Raw genomic sequence first — 25,205 nt, forward strand, 5'->3', positions numbered from 1 at the left:
GGGAGTGACTGTCAAAGACCAAACACTCTGGTGGTTGTATGAGCCATTGGCATGATCCAATTTAACATTTCTTATAAGTTCTTATCTTAGAATCTGAATAAAAAGTGGCTCTTCCTTTTTTCATCTACTATTAATAGTTAAGTATGACTCTTAGCTATGAAGATACCTATTTTATTTTAGGTCAGGCAGGGCATTAGTATTTAAAACTATGGGTCACCTGCCATTAATGGTGAAATTATGATTATTTTTTCTTTAAATTAAATACCCTAGAATTACAATAGACACAAAACTAATGGAAGCTATACAATTAAGAAATAGGCTGAAAGAGAAATTATACAAGGGCAGAAATGCAAGGTTCACTCTCTCCTTTCAATATGTAAACACAGAGTTTAACACATTTTCCCAGCCTATACCCTAAATGGCAGTGCATCTCTGGAACCAGGTATACTCTTCATATCTTTGAAGACTGATCTGCACCATTTACCAGCCTTGCTCCTGCCGTCCAGTACCCAAGCCTTAAGGTCTGCACCCCTTCTCTCAGTCAACACTTCAAGCCACCCAGCTCTGATGTCGCATTTGGTCAGTGATCTCTGTACAACAGGATGCTGTTCTTCTGCCAGCCTTCCTGCTATGAAGGTGGTCCATCCTTCCCCAAGGGCCCTGAAGGTTCCCCACCCTGGACTAGTGACTGGGCATATGTAGAAATAATACAGTTGTTCATTGAACATTTAATATGAGCCACATGCTGTTCTCAGTACTCTGTATTTATTAGCTCTTTAATCCTTACCGCAACTCTATGCGGTAAAAACTGTTTTCTCACTTTACAGATGAGGAAACAAGATCCAGAGAGATTAAGTTATTTGCCTACACTTATTAATCAAGTTAGGAAATAGTACAACCAGACTATCTGATTCCATGTCTTCACCAGTAAACCACACTGAAAAATGAATGGGCCCTGCAGACCTAAATTTTCAACATGACCTATTGTGGTCAGAATATGTCATGTTCTCACATCTGTTAAGTTCCTTTTTACACAATTCATTCAAAAACTAACTATTGAGTACTGTGTGGTATGTGCTGAGGATACAGTAGTAAATAAGACTGCCAATGTTCCTGTTCTCAGGTCGCTAAACAGGAAGGGACAGGGAGCAGGATGAAACAGACATTTTTTTAAATAAATAACTAAATGGACAAGATCATTTCTGATGGTGGCAAAGTGAAAAGCAGGGTATGAAGGAATAGCTAGTGAAGTCTATCTTAGGTTAGCTAGTCATGAAAGACCTCCCAGAGAAGTGCCTTGTTGGCTGGGTCTTGGACTGCACAAAGATGCCACCAGCAAGCAGATTTGGAGCTGGTGATTCCAAGAAGACAATGTCAGCACAATGGCTCTGAAATGAGAAGGTATTTGGGGTATTCAGGCAACAGAAAGAAGAGTAGTATGGCTGGAGCAAAGTGAGCATTGGGTGTGGTACACAATTAAGTTAGAGCCACATAGGGTACAGATTCTCTGGGGCCCCAAGGCCTGGAAAGGTGTCTGAATTTGCCTCAGAGAGTGTGATGCCATTGGAGAGCTCTCAGCGGGCAAATGGCCTGATTTGAATTAGAGAGGACAAGGATTGTAAGGGTGCAGTGGCAGGGGAATGGATACAAGGAGGCATTTCAGAGGCATATTATAATAATCCAAGATTTGGTCCTTTAACTAGTTTAAATGAATGGAGAGATGGGGAAGATGCAGGAGAAATTATAAGCCTTATTAAAGGGCATTCAGGAGCAAGGAGCTTGGAAATTGTCATTTATTTCCAGATTCTTCCTTAAAGATATCCCTCAAACAAATGGGAACTTACTAGCCCATGTACCTGGTAGGGCTTTACACAATGGCCAGTCCATCAGACTGGTGGTAATGGACACTTGTGATTATAAGTCTGAGCTTAAAACCAAGTTTTATGATAATATTTTATCTGAGGAATAAAAATGATGGTACCTATTTTCTAGAGTTTGTAAGAGGCATAAATAAAAATAATGTAGAGAGATTTTGTGAATTGCCTCACAAAAGTGTGCTTTTTTTTTTTCCCTAGAAATCTTCAGTTCAGGTAGGTTTTGAGTATAAACATAGTTGTCACTTTGCTTCATTTTGTGTCAGTCTAACGAGGAAATGGGTTCATTTCAAAAGAGGGGCTTGGGACTGGCAGCATCAATATCCTCCGGGTGTTAGTTGATAATGTAGCATCTTGAACAAGTCCCCTCAGAGTTTAGGTGAACTCCAGGAGCTGGTGATGGACAGGGAGGCCTGGCGTGCTGCGATTCATGGGGTCGCAAAGAGTCGGACACGACTGAGCGACTGAACTGAACTGAACTGAACTGATGGAACCCACTTAGAAATTTTAGTCAGGTTGGGAGTATATATTGAGACCAGGTTTTTACCAAACAAAAATCAGTCATTTTCTTTATTTTTTAAGAGTTTCTTCCATATCTACTGACATTTTCTTATTCTTCTACCTCCTCCTCCTCATTATTATTAATCATTTTTTCTCCTCATCTTCCCTTTTCTCCTGTTTCCCCCTCATCTTGTTCTTCAAGAAGTATTTTGAGTGTTTACTATGCTGCTGCTGCTGCTGCTGCTAAGTCGCTTCAGTCGTGTCCAACTCTGTGCAACCCCATAGATGGCAGCTATGGGGTTCCCTGTCCCTGGGATTCTCCAGGCAAGAACACTGGAGTGGGTTGCCATTTCCTTCTCCAATGCATGAAAGTGAAAAGTCAAAGTGAAGTTGCTCAGTCATGTCCGACCCTTTGTGACCCCATGGACTGGAGCCTACTAGGCTCCTCCGTCCATGGGATTTTCCAGGCAAGAGTACTGGAGTGGGTTGCCATTGCCTTCTCTGGTTTACTATGCTAGGTACAGTGTAATAATTTGATTCAGGAATATCAATCCTTGAATGTGTTATCATCTTCAGAAAAGATTAACAGTTAAAACAATGCATGATAATAAAATATAATGCCTAAAACTACTTTCAAAATTAGAAGCCAGCTTGGAACTGAGCTAACATCTCAAGAAACATAAAAAAAAGTTGTTGGTTCCCACCCGTACTCCATTTGCTGATAAGTCATTTATAAGATTCCTCGGGACATAGACACAAAATGTGTTAACTGTTTATTTCTTGCTCTTAGAACTGTTGAGAGTCAGTACAAAAATAAATTTCTGATTCTGTACTGTTAGTGAGAGTGGTGCAATATTATATGAAAGAAGGCAAATGTTGTATTTCATTTTATTTAACAAGCTTTCATTGAATTCTACTGAGTGTCAGTCACTTCAGAGATGCCAAGCTAGAAAGACAAGATAGCCCCGTCTTAGTTCATCTGAGTAGAGAATGTTCTGTCTTTAAACACCAATTCAGATTTCTAATGTTAAGTAGTTTTGTTCAACACAGATTGGAATTCAGAAAGGCACTATCATGTCCAAACCAGTGCAGAAATAACAAGTTAACATTTGGTGGTGTTCTATAACATAGGAAGGGAAAATGGGATTATTACCGAACATGGGATTATACAGTTGGCTTGATATTAACCATCTCTTTTATCCAGCCATATATATTTTAGAGAAAAGATTTTTCTTTAGAAATATTAAACTTTCTGATGGAAAAAGTTATCTCTAGAAAATGTTTTTCTATTCATCATTTTGAGTGATGGACTAAGTGGTTGTACTTTCAGAACCTTAAAGCTATCTCTGCTAAAATAGGTATTTTTTAAAATGCTGAGAAGAATTACTTGACCACATCCAATGGTTATTTTTAAAGTCTACCTAGTGGTAAAAGAATCATTTTAATGTGTAGTTATCACTTACTTTATAATTACAACCCTATTAAAGTCTTACCTCTCAGAAAGCTGTGGTTCTGCTCTGAAAAGAACAGAGGAGGTTGTCATTTGGGGTGAAGCTCTTAAAGTGTATTTTCAAGTTGTGCTTAAATTTACTTTGTGAGGTTCCCTAAGATACTGGTGTGCTCCATAGTGGCAAGAAAAGGATGTCATTTAAACCGTATTTGGAGAACCTTCTCCTTAGGTGGTCCAAGGGCATTCATAGGGTTCATTTTTAATCCATTAAAAAGTATTATACTCATTTTTAAAGGTTTCTTACCCCATAAAGCCTATCACTTTTCCAGTTGGTTTGTAAGATACACGTGAAGCCATTCTTATTCTGTTGCATCTCTGTGAGTTGAGAAAAGAACGACGACCAAAGCAGGTTGCTAAAACGCCAATTTACTTTCAAATATTACAGTGAAGGACGGTTAAGCTTATGACCTTGTTGCACTGTGCTTATATAACTTTCCTTGGGATTTTTTTTTTTTAATCAGGTTTATTTTCCCTTTGAGTCTGACTTCTAGCGCCCAGAAGTTTTCTTTTCAGCGGTGTTTATATATTTAACAGAATTTTCTGAGGTGGGTGCTACAGAAATTTCACAGCATGGGTTCACATTGGACTAAGACTTTGTATACGACTTATATCAAGTGGAAAACTTGATGGGCATAAGCTTTAAAAATGGCTTTTTTTGTGTGCTCTATATTTGAAGCTTTCTTCTGTATTTCCTGTTGGGCTACAGTGTTTTCCAACGTTGCCATAAGAGAACAAAGTCAACACTAGAAAATAATTTTTTTATTGAAGAATATGTTTTTCCAAGTAAAGTTGTTATCAAAGAGACTGTCATGGTGGGTCATCATTCATGTGTAGCACTGTGTTGCCCTTTTGCATCTTGAGATATAAATTCTAAGTCGTAGTTAAATAAATATCTATTTATTTAGAGATAGAAATAAACCACCCTAAAGCCAGACAAGGAAAAAAAACTTTTTGAAGACTATTCCTTTTGGAGGAAAAATAAGCTTGTTGTTGGCTAATCCTAACATTGTCCTCCGTGTGGTAATTACATCACAATCAATTATCTAAGGTCCTGTACCACATTAAAAGGTTATTTTTGTCTACATAAAATACACCTTTTAAGTTGAGGTCATTGTCTTGATTTCCATTTTCAATGCTATTTGTGACACATGGCACTTGAAGTGATCACAGTGGAACCCTCTGTTTTTATTCCAAAAACAATTATTAAGCCCTAAGAAATTAGTTAGGGTTCATTAGACCTGGACTGGGCTAAGGTGATCTCTGAAATAGCAAGGAAAATGCTGCCTTAAATTAATAGTATTAGTAAGATACGCATTTGGGAGTCAGGTAGGGAAGGTAATCAACCCACCTTAAAGGAAAAATAGATTTTATATAATTCAAGAAGGAATTTAGACCCTGACCCAATCCTTGGCATTTAGAATATAAAGTTCCTTTATAAGCTGGTATGTTGGCAAAATATCTGTCTGGAAAATACATAGTTATAAATCCCCATAATAAATATAATTAGTGTTTTCAAAGCAGGGTGGAGAAAGGAAATAAGTCTATTTTTATAGTGTCAGGGAAAGTCTCAGAATAGATGAGCCATATAGAATAAATACAAGGTGAGCTATGGAAGTGGGTAAGCCATGAGCAAAGTGGGTAAGTCATTGGGATGAGTATGTGGCTTATGAGAATTTCTAGAGTGTGTCATATGGCATATCTAACATTCATCTTAGTTAATAAGTATACTTGAAAGTGATAACATTTATTTTAAAAACATTTCCTTCATTTTTTTTATTATTTCAGAATAACCTCTCTAATTCATCTGTCCATTTTCATAGTTAACGCATTGTAGAGGTTTTTAATGCTTTCACCCTTGCATTATGTGCTAAAAATAATAATGCTAATATCAGGAATAATGTTGTATAATCGGCTTTGAAATTTTTAAACAACTTTTTGTACGTCTTTTCACATCCATTACATCATTGTATCGATCAATACATTAACTTATCTAAAATAGGATTGCTTGTTTAAATTAAGTAGACTGATCCCCTGAACACCACCCTAAATGCCATTAATTTTCATGAACCAGAATGGCTATTAAATTTTATTTGGTTTAGCATTTTCCTCTTCCTCATTAGTACATCTGTGAATTAGGTATAATGTTCAGTGCTCTGTGCAAACCTGTTGGTGATTAGAATGTGTTATTTAAACAAACAAAACTCTGCCATAACCGGGCTATACAAATTTAAAGGATTTACCAATTTTTCTCACCAGTGAAATGGCGTAGGACTTCTACAGTGTCATCCAAATCTTTCACGTAGCTGAGTTAAAGAGATTGACTGGAGTGACTTTGTTAATACAAAAAGAAAACTTTTTTTTTTCAAACACTGTGACTCTAAAAGGTAAGCATGAAGATGGACCAGATATCTTATTGCCTCACTGGTATTGCCAGCTGTGAATTTTCTTGCTGTAATGAATCCCCTCGTTTTTATTGCTGTGTGCAGGGTACAGTGCTTCATTTTTCTTCCTACTTGGATTTTGTGTAGAATGCACACCCCATATAGTTCTTTAAATTCACACTGTTGTGCAAACAAGTCAGTCTTTCTGTTCTCTCCTTTGTTAACTGTCAGCGTTGTGGAGCAACAGTTCTTTCATGCCCTCCGTGAGTTGCTGAACTCTACTCAAATTAAACACCGAAAGATTATCAGCAGGTTACAAAGGTGGAGTGGCTCTTTCTCTTTGGCATTTTTGTGTAACATTGTCTTGATCTGGAAGATACTAACAAATTTGAAATAGTGAAATAATCATCTCACACCCACCCCTTGTAAATTGGAACTTTGTGTCTACCATGTAGAGTAGGAAGAACAGATGTATAATTTTTGCTGTCCTTTGAGGATTCAAAAAAAGTTACCTGTGTAAAATGCATAGGGATTATATTTTTAATCCAAGTACCAAGTTGGATCACCTGTCTTCCACCTGCAGTGAAGCAAAATGAAATGTTCATGGAGCTTAGTAACTAGAGAGACCCAGGTTCAAGCCTTGGTTCTACCACGTTATAACTGGGAAACCTTGGGCAAGTTCCTTCGCCTTTCCGTGTCTTCATTTTCTAACATGTAAAAGTGTTTGCAGGTCTTCTCTGTGGAGGTTGTTTTAAGACTTATATAAAGTAAACTGAGAAGGCAATGGCACCCCACTCCAGTACTCTTGCCTGGAAAATCTGAGGAGCCTCATAGGCTGCAGTCCATGAGGTCGCTGAGAGTCGGACACGACTGAGTGACTCCACTTTGACTTTTCACTTTCATGCATTGGAGAAGGCAGTGGCACCCCACTCCAGTATTCTTGCCTGGAGAATCCCAGGGATGGAGGATCCTGGTGGGCTGCCATCTGTGGGGTCGCACAGAGTCGGACACGACTGAAGCATCTTAGCAGTAGCAGCAAAGTAAACTGTATAAAAGATTGAACATATGTTGTCTATCGTAGGTGCTCAATAAAGGTTAGTTTCCATTATTATGCTACTTTACATAGTAACAGTAGCTGCTATGACACATAAACCTCAGATTCCCCAGTGGCTTTATGTACGTGCATGCTAACTTGCTTCATGTCCAGCTCCTTGCGACACTATGGACTGTAGCCCACCAAGCTCCTCTGTCCATGGGATTCTCCCGCAAGAATACTGGAGTGGGTTGTCATTTTCTTCTCCAGGGGATCTTCCTGGCCCAGGGATTGAACCTGCATCTCCTGTGGCTCCCACATTGCAGGTGGATTCTTTACTGCTGAGCCATGGGGGAAACTTGATGTGGTGGAGATTATCTCCACTCTGGGAATAGTCTGGGGCAGTTGTTCCTCGTGAGCAGACGACCTTCCATATGGTGAGTCAGAATTCCAGTTCTCTTCCACTTGGCAGCTCTGTCCTGCACCCAGCCTTAGAGGCCTTTCCATTTTGCCAGTGGCCAAGGCAAAGAGAGAACAGAGAAGGCATACCTACTTTAAAACACCATAGGAGGCAGGTGGCATACTTTGATGCTGCATATATTCCACTGGCAAGAACGAGTAGAATGATGTCACCAAATACAAGAGGGCTAAGAAGTAGACTTCCTACCCGACAACCACTTTCTCATCACAACATATAATAAAGAAGTGTGCTCAGTCACTTCAGTCATGTCCAACTCTGTGACCCTATGGACTGTAGCCCCGCCAGGCTCCTCTGTCCATGGGATTCTCCAAGCAAGAATATTGGAGTGGGTTGCCATTTCCTCCTGTAGGGGATCTTTCTGACCCAGTGATCAAACCCACATCTCATATCTCCATTGGCAGGCGGGTTCTTTACCACTAGCACCACCTGGGAATCCAACCGGACAATCACTTTGTCATCACAGTTTATAGTAAAGAAGAGAAAGAACAAATATGCATGGGTAATTTATCCTCCTCTGCCATACAGTTTATTCTTTGCCCACTTCACTGCCCCATAATCAGTTAAAACCCTGAGTTGTAACAGTATAATGGGATGAGACGGAAGAATAGCTGGCTTTTGGGTCAGGTCAGTGATTATAATCTAGTATTTGTGTCAAATGAAACTTTCTTATTTATATAGACACAGTAAAGAGTCAATATTGTTTGCTTTTTTTTCTACCAGACATTTATCTTCGTTCACTTCTCAAATTTATATTCTTTAGATATTTAACGAAAGATAATTCTGCTGTGTGTGTTTTCATCTAAGTGTTGACAATAGATACAAGTCAGCAAATTTATTTATCCCGTTTCTAAAGTATGTGCTCAAAGAACATTGCAAACTGTCGCAACCCAGGAAGCCTAGAGACAGGATAACTGTATATAATGTGATATTCTGGATGGGGTCCCGAAACATTAGATAAAATGCCTAAGGGTGTTAGACAAAAACGAAGGAAATATGAACCAAGTATGGACTTTAGTAAATAGTAATTGTCAATATTGGTTCATTAACTGTGACAAATGTACCACAGTAATATAAGATGTTAATTATGGGGGAAACTGGGTATTAAGTATGTGAGAGCTCTATCGTAAATTTTCTGTAGTCTAAAACTGTTCTAAAAGAAGGGTTTTTTTAAACAAGTACACTGAAGTCACAGTGGTCTTCATATTTATTGACTGCCCATAGTGTAATATGTCATTGTTGCAGACCTGGCCTCAGCCTAACTTTTATATTACTACTGTCAATAATTTGGCCTTTCCAGTAACTGGTAATAATAGGACCTGTGTCTAATTAAAGCATCTTGCCCAGGTTTTGGCACTAGTAAATGCTTTAGAAATGTTTCTTTTCTCTTCCTCCCTTGCTAGTAAGTCTGAAGAGGGAAGTATGAACTTCTTTTAGGCTACTGAAAAGGTCAGACTAATAAATTACTCAATTTCATGACTCTAAGAAATATTAGGTATATATGAGGACGTGGTCTCAGTGTCCGGGTGATTTACCCTCCTTGTGCCATCTTTAAGATGTGTAAGAATGTAGAAACCATTTTACTTATTAGAACAACAGTCAATATATTTTTTTGTTGCGTAGTCTAAGAAAACACAACAGGCTACAGCATGATAATGAAAATGGTTCCTATTTTTTCCTCTTCTGAAGTTTCTAAAATGTTGTTTAGTTGCTAAGTCATGTCCAACTCTTTGCAACCCTGCGGTCTGTAGGCCGCGGGGAATGTTACTCTTTAATTATATAATTAAATATATATTTATAAGTATAAAACACACATGTTTTATACATAAACATATATATATTATGTATGTTATAAACATATAAATATAAAACATATATAAAACATAAATATAAAACAATATATTTAAAAGTGACTAAAATCTATTCTTGAAAAATTATGTCACATCATAGTCTCTCAAATATTATACATTTACAGAGAGAGAAAGATTCCTTATATCAATAGCATGAAGAGGCAAAACACTTGTAAAAACAGTTTTTGCTTATTTTTATTTCTCCTTATTTAACTGTCCAAATTGTGTAATACTAGGATTTATATCTAAAGGTCATGGTCTCTGAAAATTCTATAGTAACAGACTTTTAAATCTCTACATGTGTATTTTTAACTTCCTTAGTCTATTTCTTAGGATTATTCTGGTGTGATAACGATGATTTTTTTCTCTAAACACAGTTGTACCCATTTCAGCAATATTTATATGTGAAAGGAAGTAGAAGTTCAAATCCAGATTCGTTGACCCTTGAGATCGTATATTGACCTTAGTAGGTATTAACTTTTCAGATCAATAAGAGCTGTTATTGACCTCAAAGAAAAGTCAATATCTGCTTGTTAATTTTCAGCTTGAAAATGTTATATATTTTGTTCTTCATTATTACCCTACTTATATCAGGTTTTTTTTTTTTAAAGGTCTTTTTCTGCCAAGGTAGCATCATGTCAAAATATTTCTGTTTTAGTGTTTAAGGAGATAATCACTGGATATGGTCATCATTTTAGGGTTTTTTTTGTTTTGTTTTGTTTTTAGTTTTCTAATGGTTAATTTTAATTTTTTGTAAAATTACAACTGTCTGAGAGTCACACTGTTCAGAATAGTGATTGTGTTTTATTTAATATAGTATTTAACACTTGAGAAACAAGTTTAAATAGTCTGTAGCTCATGGCAAGAATATTCTGACATGTATATATGAGAAATGAAAAGAAAGTTAAATTGGAAATAAGTGGTCTGAAAAGGAATTAATTAATAATGTTTTTTACCTTTCCATGTATAAATGTAAGAGATCAGTGGAGGCGAATGTTCAGTATGTACTTTTTATGTGGATAAACATTAAAGGCTTTCAGGTAAGTACTTGTGTGGGTTTGAATTTTAAAAGCCTGAACTTCTAAAGTTTTATTAAGTGTTTAGGTTATAAGTATTGGTAGAGAAGTGGCTTTTCACATCATCATTGTTTTGTATATTAACATGGAAATGTCAAGTTTTGCATAACTTGAAATGTCTCAGAATTGCCTACTGCTGAAATTCAAATGTCAGAACAATACGTCTGCACATATATGACTCTGATATTTCAGCTCTAAAAACCTCATAAATGATTCAGCATCACTTTGGCCTTGTCATGATATAACTTTAAAAACAGGTAGAACGATTTAAATCTGGTTGGAAAGTGCTAGTCTCATTCGTGTTCTTGCCTGGAGAAGCCCAGGGATGGGGGAGCCTGGTGGGCTGCCGTCTATGGGGTCGCACAGAGTCGGACACGACTGAAGCGATTTAGCAGCAGCAGCCGTCTCATTCAGTCCAGGCCTAAAGCACTAATTTCTCAATCCATTAATGGTCATTAGTCCTTTTTAAAAACTACGTAACCATTTTGGTGAAGAATTTGAATTTTAATAAGGATTCTTTCGGTATTTTGCACAGTTGCAAAAATGCTAAAATATTTTTTAGCTTATATTTTAAGCTAAAGATTGGCTTATCTCACCCCAATTTGTGATATTAGTTAATTGTCATGGAGTCCTCACTATGAGAAAGTAAATAAAAACTTCTCTTTTTTTTCAGGAGATGAATGGTTTCCAGGTCATAAATGATAAATAAAGACTAAATGATCTGTGGAAATTGACCCTGTACTATTAATTTACTCTTCCAAAGTTTATATGACATTTGCACATTTAAAATTGTAAACTTTAGAGCTGGAATGAGCCTTAGATGACAAACCTGATTCTGTCATTCTAGGCAGAAAACTGTATTTTGATGTCCAGTTCCTGTGTATTGCTACTTGGTTTAATATTTTTTATTTAAACATCTCAAATATTGTTGACTACTACTGGCATATTAATAATTTGGGATAAAATTCCTTTACTACCCCTGTATTTTGTATTATTTCCTTTCTAATGGAAAGAAAGTCTTTCCCCAGGGGAACTTTATCACTTGAAGAGGCTTATTTTCATACATGTTCCTAATAGATCTACTTCCTTTACTAGGATATTAAGTTATGACAATTAAAATAGGCCAATATTTTAATATGATAAAATTGATATGTTTGGTATCTTACCATTCTAGAAATAAAAAACACCATTAGAGTCATAACATGGAGTGTGTACCTTGGCGTGTTTCATTTTTTCTCTGCTAGGAGATTAGTGGAAAATAAGCTCTGTAAATTAAATTTTATTGCAAAATTATCTTCCGATGTTCAGCAGTGAAGATAATATACAGTGATAAGGCTGGAGTGGATTTTGTATAAGGCAATTACTGCATGAAGGCTACAAATCTGAATGAAAATTTGCTCAAGCTTTCCTATAATCTGTAGAAAACTTCATTTTGAAATGTTTAAAATTGTCTCATTTTATGCAGTTAATATTATACTTAAGGTATATTGCAGTTTGAAAGCAGCATTACTGAATGGTTTTAGTGACCATTATCAGTGAGTAGTACAAAAAAAATACATATTTTCTCATACTTGGAAAATTATCATTTCAAAAAGTCTCTGTGCTACTGGAGTTTCTTCTCTAAAGCTTGCTTTATCCAGTGAAGCCATTTCTCTTTTTAGATAACTATTTCCCAAAATTAAGATTAAAGTGTCCACTTGTGTATTTCACTCTCACCTTGGCACATGTAAGGAGGGACTTCTATTCCAGATCTTCATTGTATAATTATATAGCTGGCCCTTGTAGCTTTACTTACACCTCAGTTCCTGAGTTTGGCCTTTACATGGTAATTACAAACAGATAAGAACAAAGACATTGTTCTTGAATTATGTAGAAAATTGGTTTGAAAGGGCCTTCTACAAGTAAACTTGAAGAAGAAAATGTGAGTGTATGTATATGCACAAACATATATGTACCCCCTCCCACCCTGCAAACTCCAGTTCTTATGTGTTTTCTGGTCTTACGTCTTCTTCTCCACAAATCCATCAGGACTCATTTGGTGGGTGTCTGATATGAACAAATTAGTGTCACAAGGTACCAGAGTGATGGATACAGATTACAGTTGTGTCAGCATTGAGACTCCATCCCAAGGAATTGAACATCCAATAGCATTATACATCAGAAATTATTAAAGGGATATGTTCATTATGTGATGTAGAGAGAATCCTGTCATCCTTAAGAAAGAAAGAAATCCCTTTAATAAATAGTAGCCTAAAAAGGAAAAAAAACAAAACACAGTTTTCCAGAAGTTACTTTTTACTTCATCCAGGGATCTTGGAAAAGATAATTTTATTGATTGGGTACACAAAAATACTTATCAAATACTTATTGTAGACTTACCGTGTAACCATTACTTTAGGCATTTCATCCAGCTAAACTGACTCTAATGCCATCATGAATGAAGACTGTGGAGGTTTCTCAAGATGAAAACAGCCCATTAAGAAGTGATCTGAACCAGTTTCAAGAAGCAGAGCTTGAGACCTGGTCTGTGAAACTTGGCTAGGAAAAAGTTCCCTCAGCGCTGGGCATATACCAGCTCTGCAGGCCCCAACTTTATTAGTGTGGAGATAAGCTGATTAGGTCTTGTCAATCAAAGGTGCCCATATCTCAATTGAGAGACACACACTCTCTCAATTTTTCTCTAAGCATTGAAGCAGGCAACAAAGAGAGAGATGTGTGGTATGCATCCCTACGGTTGTCGCCACACAGGGTGCAAGGGTCCTGTGATGATGTGATGACTGTATTAAAGAGTACATCAATTTGTTTTAAAGTGTTTTGATTTTTTATGGTGGCATTAAGAGAGAGAACATTGTGGTTGTAGCTTTACTAGAAAGCAAAGAGTTCTAGAAGAAGAAAAAAAAAAAGTGTCTCTTTGAAGCCTACCAGGGCTTTGAATCTTGCTGTGCCAATGGGCGCTTAAGTGCTCCTGTAACTGGCAACCTCAGATCCACCATCAGCTTAGGAACTACCTTCCTCTCCAAATTATTCATTTAGAGGAATAGGAGGAAATGTTTAAATTGACCTAAGTGATATTAATGTTTATCAACCCCAAGTTTTTATTTATTTTTTTCTGGAGGATTTAAGATTTGGGGTGAACACACGACCTGTAACGATGATAGTGACATACCTTGATTTGGTTGTAAAGAAAGAAATGCTATTAAATGTTCCCCAAGCACAGATTGGGAGCATTGCTCCATTGAATTGTTTTAAACACAGTAATGAATGCCTTGCTTTACATACCTGGAAGATAAATCTGACTAATAAATATAAGCCTGTCAAAATGGAATTTGGTAGAGCTTCAGCTTGAGACCTCATCTAGTCAGTATTAAGAAAAAGATAGAGCAATGGTGTAGGGGGAAAACCTGGCTTTTTGTTCTTCACATCTAAAGTTTGTTCACTGCAGGCCCCTTTCGCACTTCCAATGCAACAACAGAAATAAGCCCTTCCTGTTCTTCCCTCACCCTACCCCCCCACACACACATACATACACTCACCCAGTGCTGCTCTCCTGCACGGCCACTGTGGATTATCTCTTCATCAGCTATTCTTCCTATCACTCCATCCATTTCCCACTGACCAATCAGGCAGCCCCCTTATGAAAGACCAGTGCTTGTTTCAATAAAATGTGAATTCCATACACACAGACCCACAGCCATTCTAGATGTTGCTTGTCACAGAACAGAAAGGCATTTGTGCTCCCCAGACTTGAATATCTTTACTTGGATATCTTTACTAGGCGTCCTATGAGAAAAACCAAGATTTTAGGAGATGAAGGCAGGGCTAGTAATAGTATCTGAAATGGAGAAGGTATTTCATTCTATACAGCTCTGATTAGACAGAGTACACTCAGTGGTAAGTGTGAGTACCACACAAGTGAGTGTGAACATGCTTGTGGGTACTTAGAAAGATGTGTTCAGCTTTTAAGACATGTGAGATAGAAAAAACTGGTTTGTCACAGGTTCTCTACTGACCCAGATAAGGGTAATTGCAGTGATGATTCTGTTCCAAAGACTGTGATCGAGAAGTATCTTCTCAGTTGGTTAGACCAAGGTCAGTGATGCTTAGAAATAGGTGTACTTTAGCATATACAGATTTTCATATACTCATATGTATATATTCATGCATATACTCAGAATATTTTACAGGAAGACATTGTATTAACTAGATTTAATAGCAGTGAGGTCTCTGGAATACTCACCGTTTTGTTTTTTATTGTTTTCCTAAGAAAAAGTTTACATGCAACTTTCCAGAAATATCTTTTTTTAAAAATGCATATCGATGCATTCACCTATTGGCTATGTGTATCTTTCTCTTGTGGGAGGAACTTGGTTAAGCATTTTCTTATTGCTCAGCTTTGTAGCTTAATGTTACTTTTTCAGAAAAGACTCTCCTGACCGCTCCATTGAAAGACTTCCCCTCCTTTTGTTTGAGGCCCTCCCTCATAGCACTGACCCTGATTTATAAGGATTATCCATAACTCATTTTTCACTTGTCTTCTCCAGAAGAATATAAGCTTCCTGAGGGGCATTTTGTTACATGATCGAAAGAAATGAGCATCTCTATTCTTTTATTACAAAGGAAAGTGCTTATTTCTGGAAGTTTCCCACTAACCTTTAGCATTATAAGAACTATAGCCTTTTCCCGGACCACTCTTAAGGAGATATATTGTGGCTATGTGACATTTAAGGATTTGCCTTTGTCTCTCACTGGGCTGAAATTCTTAATCCATTCAAGTAGTTCTGCCAAAAATACCATTGTGTTTGTGGGTTTTTTTCTTTAACAATATTACATTTTCTCAGCAAAGTGATAGTTAAGAAAAGTCTACTCTACTTAAGCTAGTCTACCATGCAGCAGTATACTCTTTAATAAGCATTTGGTGGTAGCATTTTAAGCCAATAATGAGTATGGATTCGCTTTTAACTTATTTGCATACTTTAGTGTTGAGCTTTGTTTTTCTCCACTATTTACCAAGAATGATTTCATAAGTTTACTTTGGTAATTGTTTTTAGGCTATGAAATTGATGGTGGAAATTAGGTTGCAGTATAATAATGTTGCCTTATCATGAATTCGGGTATAATGTTTCTCTCACTGAAATCCTAAAATAAGGGCCATGGGAAGAAATGGTTGAATTTAAGGGCATTTGCTTTAGTAACTTTGACTTGTGTAAACCTCAGTTTTCCACTTAATTATATGCTGAGTAAAGCATATAACCGTTTCTCTTTTGCTGCTTTTAAGGCTATAACAAATATTTAAATAAGCCAACATTAAGCTGTCAGCCTCTTCAGTTCAGAGCAATGATTTCAGAAAATTAATTTTTTTTTAATTTAGAAGTTTAACTCAAAGAGATTAAGATATTTTGGCATGATTCTCTGATCACTGATAACTGAAGAATGTTATTTGAATAACATTGGTAATTCCGCACTGAAATAGATCATCCTTAGAATCAGCATTTGAAAAAGCCTCCTCCAAAAAACAGTCCTCAAAGCGAGAATTTAGGGATCCCTTAGAAATATATAGAAGAAGAGTACAGGCTAGAGACTGCTGGCTCTTATTCCCCTATCAGAAATATTATCCACCAATAAAGAAATAATTTTTTGAGTTGCTTCAGTGTTCCACCTCCTCACAAATTAAAAAAAAAAAAATTTATTATCAAACTCTTTATGAAATACCAGAATTTACCAATGCCACTAGACACCCTTAGCCCCAGAAACACTACTTTTTTACCTCATCAATGTAGAAGGAGTATTTTGAGTCACTTGATGAACTTTTCCTCAGGGAGAAAATTTTTTTTAATAAACGATGTCAGATGCTTATTTTTCTACTTCTCAAATGACCTTTCAAGTAATTGTCATACAGAATATTCCTTAGTTACAGCTAGTTTATCACGAGTAAACAGACATAACTTCTGACACTGGAGGTTTAAAGAAGCATCATTAAACCACCAGAATTCAAAAGCAATGATGTTTTATTATTTAAAAATAATCCTTTTTTTTTTTTTTGTATTTTTTCTTTAGGCATTAATACTTGTTCAAGAATTAGAGAGCCATGATCTTCTGTTTCTTTATGTTTTCCTTTCAATTCTGTTTTGCAAGTATGTATTTCCAAAGACAAATATGAAATATATTTAGGATAATTCAGTAAATACTACCTCAGTTTGATTTTCTTTTAGCAAGTTATATTTTGTTAAGTAACAAATACTAGATAATTTCCAGAAATGGGAGGATTTAGAAGGCAGTTTTATCTTTGTGTGTGTGTATGTATGTGTGTGCGTGTGTATATATGACTATATAAAATAGATTTTCTTTTATAGCAACATCTAAGTATCTCTTGATTCAGATAGTTTTATCATAGCAATCACATGTTGTAGGGAGCTGTTTTGTACCATTAATAACAACTAAAACAAATCATCTTTTTAAGGGAGAGAAAAAGAGAGAAGAGGGAAAAGATGGAATTTGAAAGGGGGGGGTGGAAATCTGTTCCTATTCCTTCCCTGAGGCTGAACTGTTTATCAGTCTATCCTCATTCGATAAAAGTGAATTTTATAATAAAATTTTCCCTAATCGGGCACTGTCAGTGGAGGTGTCTTATCGCTGAGAGGAAAATGACACCGATCCTATCGGAAAACAGAAACGATGTCACCATGTTCCCAATCACGGCTCTTCAGCCCCCATATCTACCTTCTCCACAAACACCAAGCAGTGCTTTTTTCATAAGAACATCAAAACCCAGCAAAGTCATTAAAATTGCACCCGCGTAGAGTTGCAGGACCAGCCGCACTAGCGCAAAATGGGATGTGGGAAAACAGACTCTCTAAATGTGCTAATTCCATTGTCACGTGTTTACGGCTTAATTTTAATCAGTTAAAAAAGCCACACATTGCAATAAATTGGCATTATCTTCTGTGACACCAGAAGACACAGTTGGTTCAAGGATTTAGAGGGTCACTGGCAACAGTATATAGTATTACAGACAAAGTATTTTTACGCTTGAACTACGGTAGCTAAGGTACAATCCCCAGTTAAGGCTGCAAACAAAGACTGTAACCAACATTGCACTAGGTTCAACTCACAGACCACCTTCGTCCTTGGATGGACTTTGTATGCAAAACAAAGAATTTCGAGAATTTTTAACAGAGTAATTTATTCATCATATAAAGAAATTTTAAAATAGCCTTTCAGTGCGGTAGCTTCATTGCATTCTTGGCAGCCGACCAAATGGTCTTTCCTTAGGTCCTCTCAGTAGACTTGTTTTCCAGTCCTGATGTTTCATTGACTGTGTTTACATTGACCATTCGACTTGCGAGCCTAAACAAAGATACATTAACACGCTTGAGGAAATGCAAACAGAAAATAGTGTCATTGACCATTGTTGAAGGCCAACAATGAAAGACTGTCTCTAATGGTCTTAATTTATTAACGTCAAATTAGCACCCATGTATTTTTACACAGTTACGTTCAGAAATTACTGAAGCAGAAACTACTGGCAAACTTAATTTTAATTTGTTCCAGGGCGTTGTTCTTTGGATATACATATCTCTGTTTCAAAGCAGAATAATCCCTTGGACATGGACTGACTATTCTGCATAAGAATATCTGGGAGTAATTTTTAGACAAAAAGATTTATTTTTCCATGGCAAAGTATAAGATATCACTTCGGTTCTCTGATATTTCAGCTTTGTAAATTGCCAATACATTTATTAATACAATATGGTTTTAAAACATTAGGCATCATCAAGTTTATCTTAAAGAGTGATTAAAATGTCTACAGAAATGTTGGGAATTGTCAAACCTCTATGGTTTGTGAAATAACTGTGGGTGAAAAAAAATCTCAATTTCACCTTGAAACTAGTTTTTTTTTAATTGACATATCTGACCTTGAGGGAGAAAAAAATAAATCAAGTGCAGGCACAACTTTTATGGAATGAAAGAGCTTTGGAATTAAATCATTTGGCAGTGACTGCAAAAAATAAACATTTGTGTGGCTTTTGTTTTAATTTTGTTTAGCACTTTATTGATTTCTTTATACCAGAAGCAATAGAAATAAAAGATGAAGTAATAGTGAACCAAACAAATAATTTTTCAGCGCATTGTGCTTATCTTCACTGTGAATTTAGTTTTCTATAGTCAGTGTCAAATTGATCAGACCTCTGCTGTGTGATTGAAGTTCATTTTTAAAAAAAAAAAAAACAAAAAACAAACCTCACATTGTGCGTTAAAATGGTTAAGTTGTAGTGTCACTGAAACAGTTTTTCTGATTGTACTCACTTTGCCACAGAGGCTGGCTGAGTTACTCTACTTCTGCCATGTTTAAACAGCTTGAGTAAATTTACAGGGTCACTTTTTTTTTTTTTCCCCTTTTTAATAATAGAGAAAAGGAATGAGTGCAAATTTTGAGCACAGTTCTTTTCTCTGCTAGGATTAGCAGCCTGCTCTGCATGAAGGGAGGGAAAAGTTGGGAGTATATGTAAAGAATTTTCCTGTAGGATAGCTCTTGGTTTTTTAAAGGAGACACTCACAAAAAGTAACAGGGAGATGATTTGGGTACAATGAAATGCTGGGTTTTGTCACATCTAAAAAAATAGTTTCATTGATTTTGCTCAGACTTTATGAGTAACTGTGCGTCTATTGTCAAAATTTTTTTCTTCCTTGTCTTTTTTATTTTTTTCTCTTGAGAAGAGTTAATTTACATTTTTGAATATGTATGTGTGTGTGTGTGTATATATATATATATGATATGTATTTTCCTTATTGTACATTAATGTTAAAAAGGTTGAGGAAGATGATTGTTATGTGCTGCCTTGAAAGGAAAAGCACCTTCTCTATAGTAGCTGGAAATCCATAGGATGTGTTGATTGAAGATTTATGGATGGCAATGTATTTATCAAGTTCATTCATGATGTAGCAGAACAGAGTTTATTCACCTTCCTATCGCCTGTACCATAAAATAATAGGCCTCTGTTTAGCCTAATACAATTGTTAAATTGAAATAATGTTTCTGATTTAAAATATGTAATGTACTTAGTGTCTTTTCAGGGAAAGATTATTTTAAAAGAGATTACAAATCACAGTGTCATATGCTATGCTGACAGGAAGCAACTATTGAAATATTAACTCAGCCACAAAACACCATGTTTCTTTAGATTTTTGGCAGTGGAGCAAATAGAAAAATTTCAAACTTATTTTAAAAAATGTAATGCTTCATGTTGAAGAAAAAGATCTTTTTATGTATATGTTTTATTTATTTTCAGCTTATTTTAGTTTCACAAATAACAGTGAACATCATGATGCAGTAGAAACAGAATTCTTTTATGTGTACCTCTCATTTTTAAAACCATATTTTTAAACTCTATTTATAACTACAAAATTGAGTGCTTTCCCACATCAGTTAACGTTGTATTATACTTTTCTACACATAGGCTGCGCCATTGAGCCACTAGTCAAAGAAATATTTCTTGAACTGCCTGTAGTGCGTGGACATGGAACATAGAGCAAATGGTAATGAAAAAGACCAGCTATTAGCTTTTTAAATGTTTGTTACTATAATTAATATAGGAAAAAGGCATATTTTGATATAACTAACATTTTTGGATATAAGATATTTTCTAATAATTTTAGATTTAATGCTTTTTCAAAGTAGTTATTCTTTCAAGTTTTAATTACTCAGTATTTTCTCCAGATATTAGTAAGTGTATAAGAAAAACATAAATCTAGAAGAAATACAATTTTTAATTTAGATGCATGACATCATTTTAGTATTTTTTTATTGACTGAGGACTATCTCAGATTTATTGTAATTTAAAAGGTAAACACTTTTAAATAACTTTGACGTGTCAGATAATAATTAACATAAATATGTCCCTGGAAATTTTACATTGAAATCTAACTATTTAACTTTCGTATCTACATAAGAAATTTGTGAAGTCCAAATGAATAGTGTTTCTCTTCTAATGGAAGAGAAATTGTTCAGTAAATCTAAGTAAGAACAGTTAACAAACTGTTATGCATTATGAGTAAATACTGCATTTTCCTTTTAATTTTTATTAATATTGAGAATAACTGGCATATGAAAAACTGTAGTCATATCTATTGATTTTTGTTCTTTGATTCTAGAATATATTAAAATAATAGACTTTAAATAGTATTTGAAACTATATTACATTTCAACCTCAATGTTTCTTAACTTGCATATGTTAGAAAATAAAATTTTAAGTATAACCTAATATTTCTGTTACAAATATGAGAAAGCTAACTTTTATATGTAGTTTACTTATGTATAACTAAATCTGACGTCATCTTTTGATCTTTAAATTTTGTGGATCTGCAGATTCTGAAAGCAGATGCTCAGGGACAATTTCTTTGCATAAATTCATTCATTTTGTGTAAATCTTTGTTTTCTTAATGACCTTGAGAAAAGTAAGCGGTTGTTCCCTGTTAATGCAGAAGTCTGGGACTGAAAATTTAAGCAATTAATATTATAATTAATTGATGGCAAAAGTTCTGGAAATGTCACTGTGGTTGGCAAATGCAACTCCTACTTGCATCCCGAGTTCCCAAGGCTTTGCATGGTCCTACTCATAAACACTTCCCTAGATACCCATTACTTCATATCTGAATCTTCAGGGGAAAGTTTCTAGAAAGTATGTTCAGCAGCCAGTTACATGTTCAGGAAGTCTTTCCCATTGTTTACACTGAGGCTGACTCACTGCCAGTTTGGACGCAGTATCTCAGTTTATCATTAAAAAAAAACCTTACTTGGATCAAATAAAAATCTTTTCTATGTAGTACAACATATGTTTGTAAAACACCATATTTATAGCTTATAATATAATTTATTTTATAAAATGTGGTTTTCTTAGGAGTGTAACTTTTTACCAGTTCATGAATTCATAAATGAATGTCAGCTCTATTTTTCATTACCAAGAATAATATGATGTGAAAATGTATTATTGCTTCCATTTATATCATCTTAATTTTATTAAGAAAAATAAGTCTGATATTAATCACATTAGAATTAACAGCATGATTTGACATTTACAGCATCAGATTAACATACATTTCATTTCTTATTTATATTGTGTAGTTAAATGTTGTTTTCTGATGGTGAATAGAGTAAAATACCCTGATGCTGGGAAAGATTTGAAGGCGGGAGGAGAAGGGAGTGATAGAGGATGAGATGATTGGATGGCATTACCGACTCAATGAACATGAGTTTGAGCAAACTCTGGGAGTTAGTTAAGGACAGGGAAGGCTGGCGTGCTACAGTCCATGGGGTTACAAAGAGTCAGATACAACTTAGTGATTGAACAAAAACCACAACAATAGGTACGAAAGCAAAGGTAGTATAATTGTGGAAAGATGATTCTTCTTGTAACTCAGACTGTGTTCTGGGAATCTGCCAAGTTGGATAATGATATTGTTAATCTGTTACTTGTCAAATACCTCTATGGTATGATTTGAGATACCCAGTAAGTGCTGTATTGGTGATTTGTCCAAATCCAAGACTAACACAGTTATTCCAGAGTGTATAGTATTGTATTACAGAACATGTCTCTCTGTTAATGACTGTAGATTACCTGGGTCTTTCTGGAAAAGAGGGCTGTTTTATTAATAAATGAAGATGAGTACTAAGGATTAGCACTTAGACACACATCTATGTCCCCAGAACTAGATTGATCTTTATTTAGGTATTACTGCATCTTAAAATGGAGAAGGCAATGGCACCCCACTCCAGTACTCTTGCCTGGAAAATCCCATGGACGGAGGAGCCTAGTAGGCTGCAGTCCATGGGGTCGCTAAGAGTCGGACATGACTGAGCGACTTCACTTTCACTTTTCACTTTCCTGCATTGGAGAAGGAAATGGCAACCCACTCCAGTGTTCTTGCCTGGAGAATCCCAGGGACGGGGGAGCCTGATGGGCTGTCATCTCTGGGGTCGCACAGAGTCGGACATGACTGAAGTGACTTAGCAGTAGCAGCAGCATCTTAAAATGGCTAGACTGACTTTCACTATCTGGCAGTTATGTTTGTTACCATCTCACTTAAAATAAGGCTGTGTTGTGTACCTGAAATTCATCATGGGGCCCAAGGTGGTATTTCATAGCTATTTTAGAGCAGCTGAAACTGAAGTATCAAGAGAAATATGCTATACACATTAAGATGCTGTGGCAGAAGGGGAGGAGAGGTATGTGATCTCCCATATAAGCACCAAATTTACAAGTCTCAGAAGGAATTACACAGACCAGGATGTGATGGAGATTTTTATATTAGCAGCTCTGTGCTCCAGGTATGAAGCCAAGAGAGCTGTTTACTAAACAATGGGAGATAATTCTCCTTTGAGAGGTTGGAGATTTCTAAATAAGATCCCTTGTATGTGCTTGGTGGCTGAAGTCGTGTCCGACTATTTGCGACCCCATGGGCTGCAGCCTTCCAGGCTCCTCCATCCATGGGATTTTCCAGGCAAGAGTACTGGAGTGGGTTGCCACTTCCTTCAGGCGATCTTCCCAACCTGGTCTCCCGCATTGTACGCAGATGCTTTACCGTCTGAGCCACCAGGGGAGTCCATCCTATAGCATTACCCAACAGCTAAAAATCACCAGGTACGTAAATGGCAACCCACTCCGGTACTCTTGCCTGGAGAATCCCTTGGATGGAGGAGCCTGGTGAGCTACAGTCCATGGGGTCGCAAAGAGTGGGACACGACTGAGAAACTTCACTTTAAATGTCATATTTTACTTACTTTTATTGTTTATTCAGTTTGGGGATTATCACGGCTTCGTGCTTTCCCTCCTGCTTCCTATAGCTCTCCCTTGACCACCTCTTCTCTGTGCTTCTCTTCCATGGAGCAGGCGTAGTCAAGAGTGGAAACTCACATAAGTTCATTAAATGCCTTCTAGAAATGAGAAGGGAAGCACCCGTTTGTTGAATGCCTTCTCTGACCCGAGCACACACTTCAGTCTTCACAATAATCTTAGAAGGTTTTATTACAAACAAGAAAACTGAGGTCCAGAGAAGTTAAGCTCCCAGCCTAAATGAAGGACCATCTGAAGTCCTATCCTTTACGTTTTTTTCATCTTCCTATGCTAAAGATAGTGTTTCATTCTCCTAGCTGACTTCTAGTATAGAAAACAGAATTGAAAGGTAGGCTGGAACATCTCTTGGGTTCGTGATTGGAAGGCAGAGGTTAGCATTTTGCCCTCTCCACAGAGCTAACCCCCATAGCAGTGTAGTCTATAATGCTGCTGGCTAATATCTGTACCTTGGTGAGTATGAGCACTGACTAGCAAAGAGGGTATCCAGGGAAAACTTCGGAAGGTGGTAACGTGATGTTGCTATGAGCGCAGTTCTGAATGTGGGTAAAAAACCAAATCAGTACCACCTGGGTGCTTACTAACAGCACAGCTTCCTGCTCCCCAATGTTAATTGACCGGATCAGAATCTCTGGAGGTGTGGCCCAGGCATCTTCACTTCTGAGAAGTAACTTCTGGTGTTTCTGAAGCATCCTAACTTCTGAGGCTTATTGCTTTCATGTGTGAAGCATGTGTGAACCTGAGAGAGCCTGTGCTTTGAAACTCCATGAGCTTCTCTGCAAAGTCTGCTTTTCTCTGGAGAATTGTCTTTTCTCTGCAAAGTGTCCATTTAGTACCACCAATTGCCTGCATTTTGGTGCTCAGATGCTCAAAGACATAATTAAGGGAATTTCTTCTTTAAAAGCTTACTTTAAAAGCTTACTGCCCAGTATCTCGTACCATTATATGGCTTGTTTATTTGTTGGTCCTTCTTCAAATATGAAGTGAAATGTTGCCCTGAACAGCATCATAGTAAAATATAAAAATTATCTCCTGTGAAAAATGAAGTCAGGGCATACATCTGGGAATCCATCAGACTCTCAACTGCCTGTGTACAAAAATGTTTTTTAAGTTTGAAAACAGATAGCTGCCTGAAGGTCGCATATTTAAGGTCAGTTTCCCTGTTTCCTTCATTTTTGCCCTGTGGCAAAGCAAGGAAAGACTTCCAATGGAAGAAAAAGAAAAGAAAACCCAATATTGGCACTCCAATAGTAAGGGGATAATAAAGAGTGAGCCTGGAATTTCTAATCATTTGGATATTGGAATATTCTAATTTTCAGCTGGATAAATTAGCATGCAATATATTTCAGGTACAAAGTTCCATGAACGTTGACCATATTTTGAGACATAAGCCAAAAAGTGTAGTACCTTTAATGAAAGAAAATATTTAAATAAAGTGTTTAACATTCAAAGTGAAGCATTGTTTGTATAACAACCTGGGTATCTCTGTGCAGGATATTTCTCTGAAGAGGCTAAAATGCCAGCTGAATTTTTATCTATTTTCTCACCAACTTCTGGTGTCAGTAAAGGAAGTCAGCACATTTTGTCTCTTTTAAGTTATTGTCTGCCTTAGAATTTTTTCATGTTCCTCCTTCCTGGTTTCTGCTGAAAGAACCAA

The 25,205-nt window shown here is 36.4% G+C and overlaps 1 protein-coding gene and 1 long non-coding RNA gene across 32 annotated transcripts in view; one reads left to right on the forward strand and one right to left on the reverse strand.

Annotated features, from left to right (window-relative positions):
- VTI1A (vesicle transport through interaction with t-SNAREs 1A) overlaps positions 1-25,205 on the forward strand; it is a 381,817-nt gene that overhangs the window by 95,392 nt on the left and 261,220 nt on the right. For 2 of the 31 annotated variants that reach the window (XM_055560775.1, XM_055560776.1), the window contains one exon: positions 407-6,097. The exons of the other annotated variants lie outside the window; for them this stretch is intronic. In XM_055560775.1, the coding sequence (XP_055416750.1) occupies positions 407-702 (296 nt within the window). In that variant the 3' untranslated portion in view covers positions 703-6,097. Of the gene's footprint in view, positions 1-406; positions 6,098-25,205 lie in introns of those variants that run through there. 31 annotated transcript variants of the gene reach the window in all.
- Positions 17,911-24,122, reverse strand: LOC129636979 (uncharacterized). The gene is made up of 3 exons (XR_008707244.1): positions 23,998-24,122; positions 23,479-23,631; positions 17,911-18,047 (listed from the first exon to the last, which is right to left on the reverse strand). It is a non-coding gene; the product is annotated as an uncharacterized LOC129636979 (long non-coding RNA).

This window comes from Bubalus kerabau, chromosome 22 (assembly GCF_029407905.1).
Source record: "Bubalus kerabau isolate K-KA32 ecotype Philippines breed swamp buffalo chromosome 22, PCC_UOA_SB_1v2, whole genome shotgun sequence".
Taxonomy (NCBI): Eukaryota; Metazoa; Chordata; class Mammalia; order Artiodactyla; family Bovidae; genus Bubalus; species Bubalus kerabau.